The sequence below is a fragment of the Helicoverpa zea genome, chromosome 2 (assembly GCF_022581195.2).
Source record: "Helicoverpa zea isolate HzStark_Cry1AcR chromosome 2, ilHelZeax1.1, whole genome shotgun sequence".
Taxonomy (NCBI): Eukaryota; Metazoa; Arthropoda; class Insecta; order Lepidoptera; family Noctuidae; genus Helicoverpa; species Helicoverpa zea.
In genome coordinates, this window is record NC_061453.1 from 5,165,741 (window position 1) to 5,179,640 (window position 13,900).

The 13,900-nt window shown below is 36.9% G+C and overlaps 1 protein-coding gene across 1 annotated transcript; it reads right to left on the reverse strand.

Annotated features, from left to right (window-relative positions):
- Window positions 1–4,322: 4,322 nt before the first annotated feature.
- Window positions 4,323–13,558, reverse strand: LOC124639665 (ATP-binding cassette sub-family F member 1). The gene is made up of 17 exons (XM_047177109.1): window positions 13,175–13,558; window positions 12,912–13,031; window positions 12,457–12,558; window positions 11,947–12,075; window positions 11,579–11,683; window positions 11,390–11,493; window positions 10,799–11,069; window positions 10,239–10,526; window positions 9,890–9,966; window positions 9,429–9,577; window positions 9,011–9,094; window positions 8,349–8,586; window positions 7,742–7,919; window positions 6,496–6,674; window positions 5,901–6,134; window positions 5,160–5,318; window positions 4,323–4,700 (listed from the first exon to the last, which is right to left on the reverse strand). The coding sequence occupies exons 1-17, from the start codon at window positions 13,413–13,415 to the stop codon at window positions 4,599–4,601; spliced, it is 2,760 nt and encodes a 919-aa protein (XP_047033065.1). The 5' UTR covers window positions 13,416–13,558; the 3' UTR covers window positions 4,323–4,598.
- Window positions 13,559–13,900: the final 342 nt, after the last annotated feature.

Genomic DNA, 13,900 nt, shown 5'->3' on the forward strand with positions numbered 1-13,900 from the left:
CAAAGATAAAGATATCATGTCGCGGGGGAGAGTATAATCGCTTCTATTGTGTACACATTGTATGAAATTATTCTGTTGAGAAGTTTTACAACCTTGTCGCAGTGCGATGGTAGTAGCAACCCCTCGTAATATTAGCTGTATGTGTGGATGGTTAGTGTGACAAGGTAACAGGCGCCAGTGACGTCGTAAGAAGGGGCGGGAATGCTCTCTAGACAGTAATAGGCTCTTGCGGTGATGATAAGCCTCTCATTGTTAGCTTGTTAGTGGATAATTCGCAGTAATGTGTTTAGCGTGCGTAGAAAGGAAATCTGCGTGCGCTGTTTGTTTTAGTAAGATGGGTCTGTGTGGTTAAGATAATGCTATTGTCATGGTTTTGGGAATTAAGTTTTCTAATCATTAATGTCACTGTGATTTTCTATAAGCAAACTATACTTAGCAACAATCTCAATCTAGGGGAGATGTTCCCAAAACGGGTAAGCTAACGAAAGATGTTAAATAAAATAACCAAGAACATTACATGCGACTTGTATTTGTACTCATAAGGTTGTTTATATAATAAACTTTGGAAAACATAAGACAGTCTTAGTAATCTTCTTCAATATTCTGAAAAAAATCAAAAAAACTAAACCCCTTCGAAATACCCGCTTTGCCCTAGTGGGGGTCCTAAAACGGGTAACGCCTTTGGGCAAAGCAGGTAATGAATGAATATATGTGATAAATGAATTTAAAAACATTTAAAAAAATATCTTAGCCTCCTATTATCCAGGAAATCTTTATTGTTAATTAGTCTCCTTAAATATGTTAAACAGTTCTCTTATTTTGATCAGTCTAGATTACTCTTTTACGTCATTAAATGTTACATTTGAAATTATAATGCTACCAACAGATAATTTTGTTAAAAATCAAAGAAAAAATATTTAAATTTCTTTTTCACGCTGTTCCTGTTCTTCTTCAGCTCTCTGTGGCTTTCTTTGTCTTCGATTAGCTTTCTGTGGGATCAATTGAGGAAGTGCCCCTTATTTTATTGGTGTTACATGATGATCCTCAGGTTGAAGAAGGATTGTAGTTTGTGATGGAGTCTTGCATGGTGTTATAAAATCCTTAAGAATTTGTGTTTCTGCCGTTATAGTCTTGCATGGTGTTGAAAGTTCTTCAATATACTGGCCTACTGGTGTTGGAGTATGAGGTGGACTTATAGCTTCGTCAAGAGGTTGCGGTCCAGTTTCATAACTTCCACATCCCACGAAGCATTTAAAGTTTTTCTTTTATATTCACCCAATTAAAAAAACAAATTAGGTATTTTTTACATTTGAGTCAGATAAATAATGGCACTGGTCAGCTTAATACATATCATAAATTATTCCAGGGCAAATCGGATAGTCACCCGTTATGCCCCTACCCGTTTTGCCCAAAAGCACGTTTTAAATTTCAACTACCTTAACCATAAAATAGTAAACAAGGAGACCACTAATTATTCACAATGAATAAGCATATAACATGCAAAATGATAATACAAAACTACGAAAACCATATCTTACACCATATTTGAGTAGTTAGCACTAGCATAATTCGATTTTTTTTAATAAGTTCAGCAGAAAACTTTTTTTACGTCTTACCTCGAACACGCTCGCTCCAGGTGCGCGAGCCGACTGACCGTGATCGGCAGGGGGGTAGTGTGCCACTCTACACTCACAGGTTCCCACTAAGATCTATAATATTCGAATGGCAAGGCCTACCCGTTTTAGGAGGGGTACCCGTTTTAGGAACATCTCCCCTACCCTTTCAGAAATTAGATAATATCGTAAGACATAATATTATATGATCTAATTGGCCAAGTATTCAGCGACGGAAACATTATTATTCTAACAGATTAAGTCGAGTATCCAAATGAATCTCTTAAAAGACGCGCGCGCCCCTCAAAGGGGAGGATACTAATTTTCTTTCAACTTTAAAAGAAGGTTCCTTTCAAGAAGTGGAAAAAAGTTACAATCGAAAAGGAAATTTGCGTTTTAAATCCTCTAATGAAGCTGAGAAGTTTGTAATGGAGGGGCGAAAGGCTGCTGGCAAATTGAGGAAAAAACTTACGGTCGGAACTGAACCGAGATTGTGAGAGATAGAAGAATTAATTAATGGGTATTATAATTTTTCTTTGAGTAGGTAAAATTGAGGCAAACAGAGATTCGGACTTCATTTCAGTATGTGTTCATTCTGGACACAATTCTACTGCGTGTACCCACCCAATACACATGTAAAATCTACGCAAGCATCACATAAGTATCAGTCGTCAATGTAAGTTAATTGTAACGTCTCCTCTGTGACTTCTTTGTATTTCATCTAAAAAGCACTTTTTGTATTAAGTTTATTCTAATTCTAACCGAGACATCTATGTCACGGATCCACTCCAATACCAAAATACCCGTTATAGTAGAATGTAGATTCCAAAAGACATAACAAAACAAAAGAATTGAGGTACCTTTAATAGATTGTCTTTTGTTCTTAACAAAAGTTGCATAAAATATCAACGTTAGTATGCAGAAGTTTTAACGAACAGGCTCGCTCTGTTTAGCGTAGGCATACCGATCGCTCTTCAAATGTTCGCCTACCAATTAGACTACGAGTATATATTTCCCTCCCATTGTTTTAAAACGTTTAGTTTATGATGGCTTAATGGACCGCGTACAATTTAACTAGTATTTATATTGGTTTCCAGCTCAGTGTTCTAGAATAACTTGGTGAGGCTTTAATATTTGGATGTGTAACTTAAACTGGATTTTGTGAATCCAGTTTAGTTTAAGTAAGCCTTTGGTCTACCGGGCGCTACTGAATAGTCAAGTATCTTACGTCCGATTCTCAAAAACTTTCGAAGCTAAGATTATGGGCACACGAACGTTACCCGTTACCATTTTTGGTGCTACGCCGTAGCACTTTACATGAGCAGCCTACGCAATCGTAGCAAATAACAAATTCTTTAATCTTTTTAATTTCCTCCCAGCAACGGAAAACAATAATCAGAGGAATAGGAGAATGAAAAAAGCTTTCATTTTGTAACAAAATTTATTAATATAGAAGTATATAAACATTTTGAATATTATAATACATTTAAATCCAATTCGTGCAGAAACGTTACTCTGCACAGTATTCGATAGCAACAATTGCGTAGTATTATTTTATTTTTGAAATTAAGCGATAAAACTGTATTTTCTTTCATTTGTTCTAATTCAATTGGTATAATAAATAACATGCTAGATTCATGATGATTCCTACATTTTCTATGTTAAATTGTATACTTTTTTTACAACTTGAGTAAATTAAATAGGCAGTACATACACTATTGTCTATGGTCGTAACTGAAAACGTTGGAAGACATTCATCATGTAACCTCTATGCTTCTATTATTCCTATGTCACAGATCAATGGTAAATAGTTACGGGCGCAGTGTAAATAATACTTTTTTTTTATAATTACGCATTTTTATTGTTTTTTAAATGGACAGTATTTTTTAATAAGTGCGCTGTGGACTAGGCACTTGTGTGAAATTGCATGAAAATAATCTCGTACTCCGCGGTCGCTTGTGACGCCATAAAAAGACTGCATATTGGAGATAATTTATAAAAATTCAACAATTCTAATGAAGCTGTACTATTTGTCAAAATTACTAATGGCACTTATGGATGAACTATGCAAAATGATAATGAAATGAGTAGTGTGAACTATATTTCTCCAAACACATTGCATGTTTTTAATTAATATTACAAACTTTTTTCATCGGTCTCAGTTATTTAAAGAAGATAAAATAACTTGACGTAGTAGTCAATTCTATAACTAACTCATAATAAAACAGCGTCACATCATATATATTCATATTGCAACAGACCGATGACCGATATTTACATTCAAAACGATGCGTTTGATGACTACCCTATAACACTGTACATTGAATTTATATACCGCCATTATACAACCCTCATAACGCTAATTTTGTTGCACTAAAATTCTTTAAACTAAACCAATCACAACAAGCTAAAATGTTTGTCAACGGACGTATCGCACGCAACGGATCGTAGTATTATTTATATAGAAACTCAAACAAGTGCGTCCACCTGTCCGCATCGTACGCATCGTACATCTTGTTTGAGTTTCTATATAAATAATACTACGATCCGTTGCGTGCGTTGCGTCCGTTGCGTCCGTTGCGTACGATACCGACAAGTGGACGCTTAGCTTTAGTCATTACATATAAGCAATCTTCTTTTTCTAATTTCTTCTTTTTAAAAAGTTCTCGATTTTAAATTTGAAAAAATTGTGCCAACAGATTATGTGTGAATTGCACCATTTAACTATGACAATAACCAGCCGTGTACTCGCCGGCCATTGGTCAAATCGGCAATTTGACATCTGAAAATGGTTAGGTTGGCGTTCGTTGGGGGAGACCCACGTTCAGCAGTGGACGGCAATTGGCTGACATGATGATGATGATGATGATTGATGATAGTTAAATGGTGCAACTAGCCGTAAGTAAAAATGTGGGAGTACATGTATATAAAACATAAGTACAGGTGCAAATAATTTCAACAAATGGTACAACGGGTCCCTTTCTCTTATTGTTGGACCGCAGCGTTGGCGATGATCGAAGGCGAGTTGATGGTCTCTCCGAGGCTCTCCAGCAACTCCTTACGGTAGTCATCGAAGTCTCCGTCAACCTATATAGAGGAGAAAAATAATTATAGGGGCAAGGAAAATTAGGTAAAGTAAAGAATTACTAAAAAAGTGTTGCTTTAAGTTATAAAAGGACATATTTAATTTATTGATTGCATTTTGTTTTATTACATCTCCTTGATATTTTAACTTTGCTATTGCTTATTGCGAACTGGTGTCGTGTTCAAGTTAACGAAAAGACTAAAATTGAATTTATTTAGCGAATTTTAATATGAAAATCCATGTAAGATTCGCAATTACATTTTAATCTACATCACTTTTATATGGAATCAAATAAAATTTGGTCCAATAAAAAAAAAGTTTCACTTTTAAATAGCCCACTTATCGAGGAAGGCATTTATAAGCAACTTTTTATCCGGCAAGCACTTCTAATAGGAAGCAAGTGAAACCAGTAACGGGGCCTATTTTTTTATAATAAAAAATAACCAATAAAGTAACATTACCTCATTAATAGTCTGGTCTTCAATAACGTAGAGCGCACAGTCAGTCTCCCTGATGAGTCGTTCGTCGTGAGACACGATGACGACGCCGCCCTTGTAATCGTTGATCGCGTCGGCTAACGCGTCTATACTCTCGATGTCCAAGTTGTTTGTAGGTTCATCCTATATTAAGATATTTTTTTATTATTGAGTATAGTGTTTTTGGGTTATTATGGAAAAGTTAGATGTTGTGTTTATATGCCTTTAACTTATTTTATATCATCGATACTACGCCCCTTTATTAATTCTTACTAAATATACGCAATGCGAAAGTATAGTTATCGGCACGGATATTGAGCTCTCGACGGAAGAGTGGGGGATCGCTTTGCGCACTGTACACATAAGGCAATAAACCAATAATCGCTTCTGCGCCGGTGAAGGTCAGAGCTCAATATCCGTGCCGATAACTATAACTCTGTCTGTCTAGTAGTCAAGCCAAAACTACTGAAACTTGGTACACAGTCTAGTGAGATAAGACATAGGCTACTTTTTACAACCATTGCGGTAAGTTGTTCTCCCCAAAACGCAAATGGAACAATTACTAAAAACATAATTTCTAAAGACAAAACTTGTTCCCAAAGAGTTGATGGGGCACCTCCAATCGCCTTACCCAATTTTCAAATTGTGTTTCGTCTGACCATTTAGCAGCATTATTAACAAGTCAAAAGGAATCTACATAAAGTGATAAATAAATCAATATCTTACCAAAATAACAACATCAGGTGCCATAAGGGTCAACTCAGCGAGCGCCACCCTGGCCTTCTGACCTCCACTGAGGTCCATCATTTTAATAGTATGCGCATGACTGGCCAAGCCGAAGGTACCGAGGGCTTTCCTCGCCTTCTCGTATTGTAAGCCGAATAACCTCTGTAGGTACTCGGCGGGCGTTTCTTCGGCGGTCAAATGTTCGCCCGAATGCTGGTCGAAGCGACCTATCCTCTGTGGAAGGGTAGTAGGGTTTAGTTTCAGTGTAAAAGTGCTTTATTAGGTAGGTAAATGGTTTCTTTGTGAAAAAGTATGTTGCTTGCATTTCAGAAAATAGAATATACATAGATATTATCTGTCTGGGTTTTTTGTAGTATGTATATATTTTTTTGTGTTCAGATAGTTTACAATAAGTGTTTTGACGAAATCTGTACTCAATTCCCAAGTAAGGTAAAGTTTAAATCATTATCTCTTGAATATGTAAAACAATCTATCAATAAACAAATCAAATTAAGAACAACTAAAACATCTTTTTGAAAGCTCTTTATGGTCCATTCTTATTTCAAACCTCTTTACAAAACAAAAGCTTACTAACCAGTCTATGGTTCCTAATAAGTTCTCCTTTCACGGGCGACAGTTCTCCCACCAGCAGTTTGAGGAAGGTAGACTTGCCTACACCGTTGGGCCCAACGATGGCGATACGCGAGTTCAAGTCTATGCCGAAGTCTACGCCCTTGAACAGCGGCTTCTGACTCGGGAAGTTGAAGTCCACATCTGTGTAGATAAATAGAAATTAAGAGTATGTAACAAAAGAATAATTTTTTAAAGAAACTGTTATCGCCATCGTCATTAGTTGGATAAAAATCCTTATATAAACGTGGCCTTTAAAAAGTACCGGTTGAGACCATTAACTTTGTTCAGGGCGATGGTTTAAGTCTAGTTCTAAAGCGAGTATTTTTTTAAGAGCGCATTTTATTATAAAGCGGTAAATATTCATTAAGATCTACATATAGCGTAAACTTTGAATCATCACTATACCATGTGTATCTTTTTGTAACTTTCAATTTCCAATAGAGATCATTAATTTATTATGATTTTAGGATATGTTACAAAGCTATAATTTCGGCGTGTTCTGACATGGAACACATATAATTAATCAAAAAAAATATATATGTACATACTAAGCAAGCCAAGTATAGGCGGCTGCAGTGGCGGTGGGTCGGGGAACGAGAACTTGACGATATACTCCTTGGGCCGCTGCAGCAGCGCGCTGGGGGCTGCACTGTCCTCGTCTTCACGCTGAGCCTTGCTGCGGTTCTTCTATCAATAATATAGTTTGTACTTACTAAGCAAGCCGAGTATAGGAGGCTGCAGTGGCGGTGGGTCGGGGAACGAGAACTTGACGATATACTCCTTGGGCCGCTGCAGCAGCGCGCTGGGGGCTGCACTGTCCTCGTCTTCACGCTGAGCCTTGCTGTGGTTCTTCTATCAATAATATAGTTTGTACTTACTAAGCAAGCCAAGTATAGGAGGCTGCAGTGGCGGTGGGTCGGGGAACGAGAACTTGACGATGTACTCCTTGGGCCGCTGCAGCAGCGCGGTGGGGGCTGCACTGTCCTCGTCTTCATGCTGAGCCTTGCTGCGGTTCTTCTATCAATAATATAGTTTGTACTTACTAAGCAAGCCGAGTATAGGAGGCTGCAGTGGCGGTGGGTCGGGGAACGAGAACTTGACGATATACTCCTTGGGCCGCTGCAGCAGCGCGCTGGGGGCTGCACTGTCCTCGTCTTCACGCTGAGCCTTGCTGTGGTTCTTCTATCAATAATATAGTTTGTACTTACTAAGCAAGCCAAGTATAGGAGGCTGCAGTGGCGGTGGGTCGGGGAACGAGAACTTGACGATGTACTCCTTGGGCCGCTGCAGCAGCGCGGTGGGGGCTGCACTGTCCTCGTCTTCACGCTGAGCCTTGCTGCGGTTCTTCTCTTGTTTGCGGGTTAGAGCGTCCTTTTGTTTCTTTTCCTGTTTATTATGGAAACAAAAAAGTTTTAATCGACGTCCCAAAAAGAAGTAGGGTTCTCAATTTATCAGAATTTTGTTCACACATTTTGGCCATCATGAAGATTTCAGATGGAAGTCGGCTAACTTCGGACTTCTAAAGCTACTAAATGAGATCTGTAAATAGCACAGATTAGATAAAGCTTGCGTGTATGTATTTGGGTTTCTGGTTATTAAAGTATAATTTAAAAAATACAATTGTTTCCGCCATTGACCTTATGGATTTTGGAAGTTTTAAGCAGTATTGTCCCAAAACGAGTTTTGGTAGTCAGTTTTTCGATTTCGTTACATAAATCTGTAACCTTTATTTTAGTGTTGAACAAGAACGTCAACTATGATAGACAAGTAACTGTATTACCCAGATATAAATAAATATATGTGAACAGTACTCACAGCTTGTTTCTTAGATTGTCCATGCGCCTTCAAGTCCTTCAATCTCTTCTCTTGCTTCTCATACTCCTTAATCATCTCCTTTCTCTTCTGAGCGTACATTTTCTTGAACATGGAGTAATTGCCCTTGTAATAGTACAACTTCTGCGTGTCCAAGTGAATGATCTCGTTACACACGTTATCTAAGAACGACTGGTCGTGAGATACTACGAGAAGGGTCTTCTTCCAACCTTGGAGGTAGCTGCAAAGGAGAGTTTAGTTGAGATTTTTTTAGTAACTGGCTGTTTCTTGCGGTTTCACCCGGGTCCTGGGATACTTATCTCCGTACCCGGACGAAATGTAGTCTATGTCACCCGGGGATGATGTAGCTTCACAACAATTTGAAATGGTTTAGTAGTTCTGAGTAGTTCAGATAACAAAATACGACAGACCAGTGAAAGATACTTCTATGAAACCTCAGAAAGTAAATAAGCTGTGCCTTTGTACTATCTGTTCTATTTTTCTTATTGTCTATATTCTGTGTGTACATAAACTGTTAAATAAATCAATATTATGAGTACGAGGGTCTATTCGTTAAAAGGCGAACGTAGGCTACTGAACATGTGAAATTTGAAGACCTTTTTTACGTAAATATGTTTTTGTAATAATATAATTGCGATACTTACTTGTCTAACCAAATGACAGCGTTCAGATCTAAATGGTTCGTAGGCTCGTCAAGCATTAGTAGCGTCGGCTCCACGTACAGAGCTCTGAAATTACAAACAATGTATCAATATTACACACAACTTAGGAAATACAATACTTTTATATTTTTATATAGGTTTGTAAAATTCGTCATTTTATTAACATTGAGTTATTTAATTCAAAAAATTATCAACATTCAAATTGACTACGTTCTCTTTTACGGGAACGTGAAGTCAGTTAAAACCATTGTTTTATCATGTTCCATAATGTATAAATTTAACTATTGATAAGTTTGAAAATATAAACTATTATTACAGGCCCTGTTGAGCACAGCAAAGCTATGTTCCAAAAGGGCAATTTCAAAAAAAAAAGCGCAATGTTCTAAAATGTGTACTATACCTAGCAAGCGACACTCTCATTCGCCAGCCTCCAGAGAAGTTCTTAGTGGCACGATCCTGCATCTCCCGACTGAACCCTAACCCGGCCAGGATACGCCGCGCACGGGGCTCCGCAGAGTCCGCGCCTATCGCTTTCAGTTCTGCATATACCTGGGACGTAGCATAACATGTGTTTTAGAACAAACATTTTATGATAAAACCTCCTTATACTGAAACTTTTTAGTTGAGATTTATTTTTTACAGAACTTTTTAAATAAACAGTACTTTGCTCTGGTATAGATGTGATTTATCTAACGAAAGCGTGTGAACCATCTAAATGTGGTGTAAATGTCTCTGTTTCACTCAGCGACTAGGCCACTACAGAGCGCACCTGAATTTAGGCATACAAAGACAATGTGCATATAAGTATTTCTCATCTGCTTTTGTTAGATAAATCATTTGTAATGAGAAGAAGTCTTTTACCTCATTCAACCTATCCTGTTTACTGAGATCTCCCTTTTCTGTTAAAGCTTCCAATTCTTTGCATTCCTTGAGCAATTCTAAAACAGACAGAAAAGTACATGAACATCAAACTAAACGCAACAATCATTTTAGTAACTGGCAATACTGTTAAGGCTTCCCACATCCGATAATCGGTGACCGATATTTTGTACGAGAAAAATAGAACACACTGATAGCAATAGTGCAACACACACGTCTTACAAACAGTCGGTCAGAAAATCATAGTCAGAACGTCGTAATAAAAATCGGTCCGATTATCTATCCAACAAAAAGTCGGACGTAGACAGCCTATGTACCAAAAAGTTCTTACCAGTCCTCTTCACATCAGCTTCCAACAGAGTATCGACGGCACTCATATCACTAGCTGTCACTTCTTGTTCACAAAGCAGTATATCTATATGCGGTGGCAAAGGAAACGCACGTTGTGCCAAGTGCCTCAGTAAGGTCGTCTTGCCGTGACCGTTAGGGCCTACAAGACCGTACCTCCGACCGTTGGCAATAAGGAGGTTAGCATTCACGAATAAGTCTTTGCCTTTCGCGGCTATTGAGAAGTTCTCTACTTTGATGTCTACTGCATTTTCTAGGGCTGCCATTTGACCTGTAAGGGTGATTCAGAATTATATAAGTAGTGTAATAATGTTGACTTGTTTTTTTATTGGTGACAGATACTGCTGTATAACATTTATAGTGTAGTTAAGCGTGAATTAAAAGAAATCAAGTGTTAAGTAATACACAGTTAAAGATTTAAACGCCAAGGCTTATTTTCACGTGGCTAAATCTATAGATAAAATTATCAAATTTCCTTCAAAGGTCATAGTTAATGAGCCTCAACATTGATGGCCTTATGTTAATTAGAAAAAAGATACATACCAGCAGTTTTCTGTGCCTGACTAACAGTGAAGTTAGCATCCAGATCACTGTGACCCTGACCACCCTTCTTGGTAAGCAGTTCCATCTGCTTCTCATACTCCTGTTGTTTCTTCAACTTCTTCTTCTCTTTGTGACTCATTTTCTTCTCCGCTGGCTCCTCTTTCTCTTTTTCGGGAAGGTCTGCAACCTTGTCATCAGTCTCCATGGATACTTCATCACCAGAACCTTCAGGTTCTACAATTTCTACTGGTTTGGATTTCTTCTTTGATTCCTGGTTAAAGAGATTTTGGATTCAAGAAGAGATGAAAATTACATGCTCAGGAATCTTGGACCATAACCTATAATAACCGGTCTTTTTGGAATTCCATGGGGAAGGGTTATGTTCATAACTTCTATAGTAATTATATGCATAGTTATATACATAATTATACACTAAAACTATTATCTAAATTAAATAGCAAAAGAATATATAATTTCTGGATGAGATTTTGACGATGATAATGATAACCTTAGATTTAAGTCATGTTGCGCTAAATATAAAACCTCCTTCTTTGTAATTTCATTTACCACCCTAATCTAACTTGAGCATACCTTTGTTTTAGCCGGTGGTTCAGGTTCTGGTTCAGGATCCTTCATTTCAAACTTCTTTAATTCTGCCTCAATATCATCAATGTTGTTCTTCTTTTTATTTTTACCTGTGACATACAATAACAATTCACGACTTAGGACTTTCGGTGGTAATGTAATTTAAAATATGGCACAATGGCCGCTAATACATACCTTTCTTAACTACAGGAATTACAATTTCTTCTTCATCTTCAGATGGTTCCATTTTTAATTCCTTATCACTTTCCTCATCGGGCCAGTCTTCTTTCTTTCCTTTACCTGAAATAGTTTATAGGTGCAAATGTTTTAACAAACAACACAAGGCTAATGTGACTGTGTATTCACATCTTTAATCTCTATATATATCAGCAGAGAATGTTTAAACAAATTAATAAAGCTTGTCTTAGCTGAAATAATGCGCCTTACCAACGCATTTTTAATGCGCCGTGTACTATATATACAGTTACAATATTATTGAAAAACTTTTTAGCAAATGTTGTAAAGAATTTCTAAATGTAATTTTTAGTTAATAGTAAAATTACCTTTTTGTTTCTTTGACTTAGCAGCAGGCTTGGCTTGGTTGCTTGAAACATTGCTTACTACTGATTTGGAGTCATCATGATCCTCATCCTCTGAAGATTCAGCTTCTATATTCTTCTTTTTATTTTTAGCTGCAAAAATGATACAAAATAAGTACTGTACTCTCTGTCTAGTTTGTTTCTTGTACTTTTATCTACCTACACTAATATTAAAAAAGGAAAAATTTGTAGGTCTGTACCCTAAAGGTTCCAAACTACTGCAACCCGTCTGAAAGATATCACTGTTCTGTTCTACATTATCCTAGCTAAACCTGATTAACCCAAAGTGTAGCTACACTTTAGGCTTTATCCATAATATACATACACAAAACAAGTTCTAAGCGTTACACAAGAATTCAGCTTGTTATGTAATATGATGAAATTACTTTTACATGACAAGAATGCGCTCCTAACTTTTTCACATATGTGACAATTTGAGATATTTTATATATATATAATATAGTCATTACTTACTTTTCTTTTTAGATACAGGCTTCACAGTTTCCTCTTCTGAAACTTCTTTCAGTTCAACATCGCTACCTTCTGAAGACCAGTCCTCATCCTTCTTACCTTTGCCTGAAATATAATAATGATAAACTTAATTGGCAGAGGTGAAATGTTGAAACATTGCCAATTATGTGTATTGTTGCCACACAATGAAAACTGCATACTATACGAGTGTTATTTAAAAGATGTAAACAACTGACATTTGAATTATTATTATTAAATTCTTTAAATATATTTTTTCCCCCCAGTTTCTAATTCCCAAAGAATATTTATAAGTATGGTAAGTTGTAATCTTTTCTGTAACTTAAACATTAAGCCAATGTTTTTGTGCTTCAAAATTTCTTCTGCTTAGTAACAAAATTTAACACACATTAAAACAAAAATGGTTAGTTACAAAGTTAAAATACATATGTTAGGTGTACCTTTCTTCTTTTTGCTAGCCTTGGCTGCAGGTTTAGGAGCAGTGCTGGTGGCATTGCTGGCTACTGATTTACTGTCATCTAGCTCTTCATCAGAATCATGGCCCTTCTTTTTATTTTTAGCTGAAATTACACGTATTTGAGAAAAAATACAATAAAAGCTAAAAGATAGTCGGATTTTAATAATAAAACTACTCAGGTACAGCAATCAAATAGCATAGGATTTAATAAAGCTATGCATTGCAGAAGTCTAAGCATATGTGCACCTTTCTTTTGTGATTTCTTTGCTGCTGGTTTCGGAACGTCTTCGTCATCGGATGCTAAAACCTTCTTCTGATGATCTCCTTCTTCACTGTCGCTCCAATCACCTGCATTGCTTTTACCCTTCTTCTTCCCTTTTCCCTTACTTTTAGAGGTTACCTCATGAGAATCGTTGGATAAAGTCTTTTTCTCCTCAAAGTCGTCATCGAAGTCTTGGGTCTTCTTGGATCCCTTCTTTTTCGACATTTTTTTACTTAATAGAGATATGTGTTTAGTGTAAAATTACAGTAAAATAGCCAACTCACTAAAATATAATGCAATTCACAGGTGATCAACTGTAAACTGCCTGGCTGAACTTGACAGACTGACACTGACTGAGTACTCCACTGTTGTACTGTCAAAGTGTCAACATCAAACTTTAACGCCGCTCCACACTGCACACGAAGTTAGCCGAAGTTTTGTAGATAGATAGTGGTTAGGGACCACCTAGACGTTGATACATAATGAACAATATTACATCCAAAATATTGTGCAATAAAATGTAAGAACCAACCAACCGAACTAACTTGAAAAAGGAGGAGCCAGTCAGCCGATTTTGTAACGCATTATCATGATACTTCCTGAATTAAACTCTTTGCTCGACCTACCATCATAATTTCATTACCAAACTATGACAAGCAAAGTTTCTGGCAGTTTAAACAAAAATCTTTTTAAAAGGAAACAAAATTATT

Excerpts from the sequence above, each read along its gene's own strand:
- LOC124639665 (XM_047177109.1), bottom strand. The coding sequence starts at position 13,415 with ATGTCGAAAAAGAAGGGATCCAAGAAGACCCAAGACTTCGATGACGAC. Across the intron at positions 11,684-11,946 it reads TAAGTCAAAGAAACAAAAAG|GTAAAGGAAAGAAAGAAGAC; the intron begins GTAATTTTACTA and ends AAACTATTTCAG. Across the intron at positions 9,967-10,238 it reads AGCTGATGTGAAGAGGACTG|AATTGCTCAAGGAATGCAAA; the intron begins GTAAGAACTTTT and ends TGTCTGTTTTAG.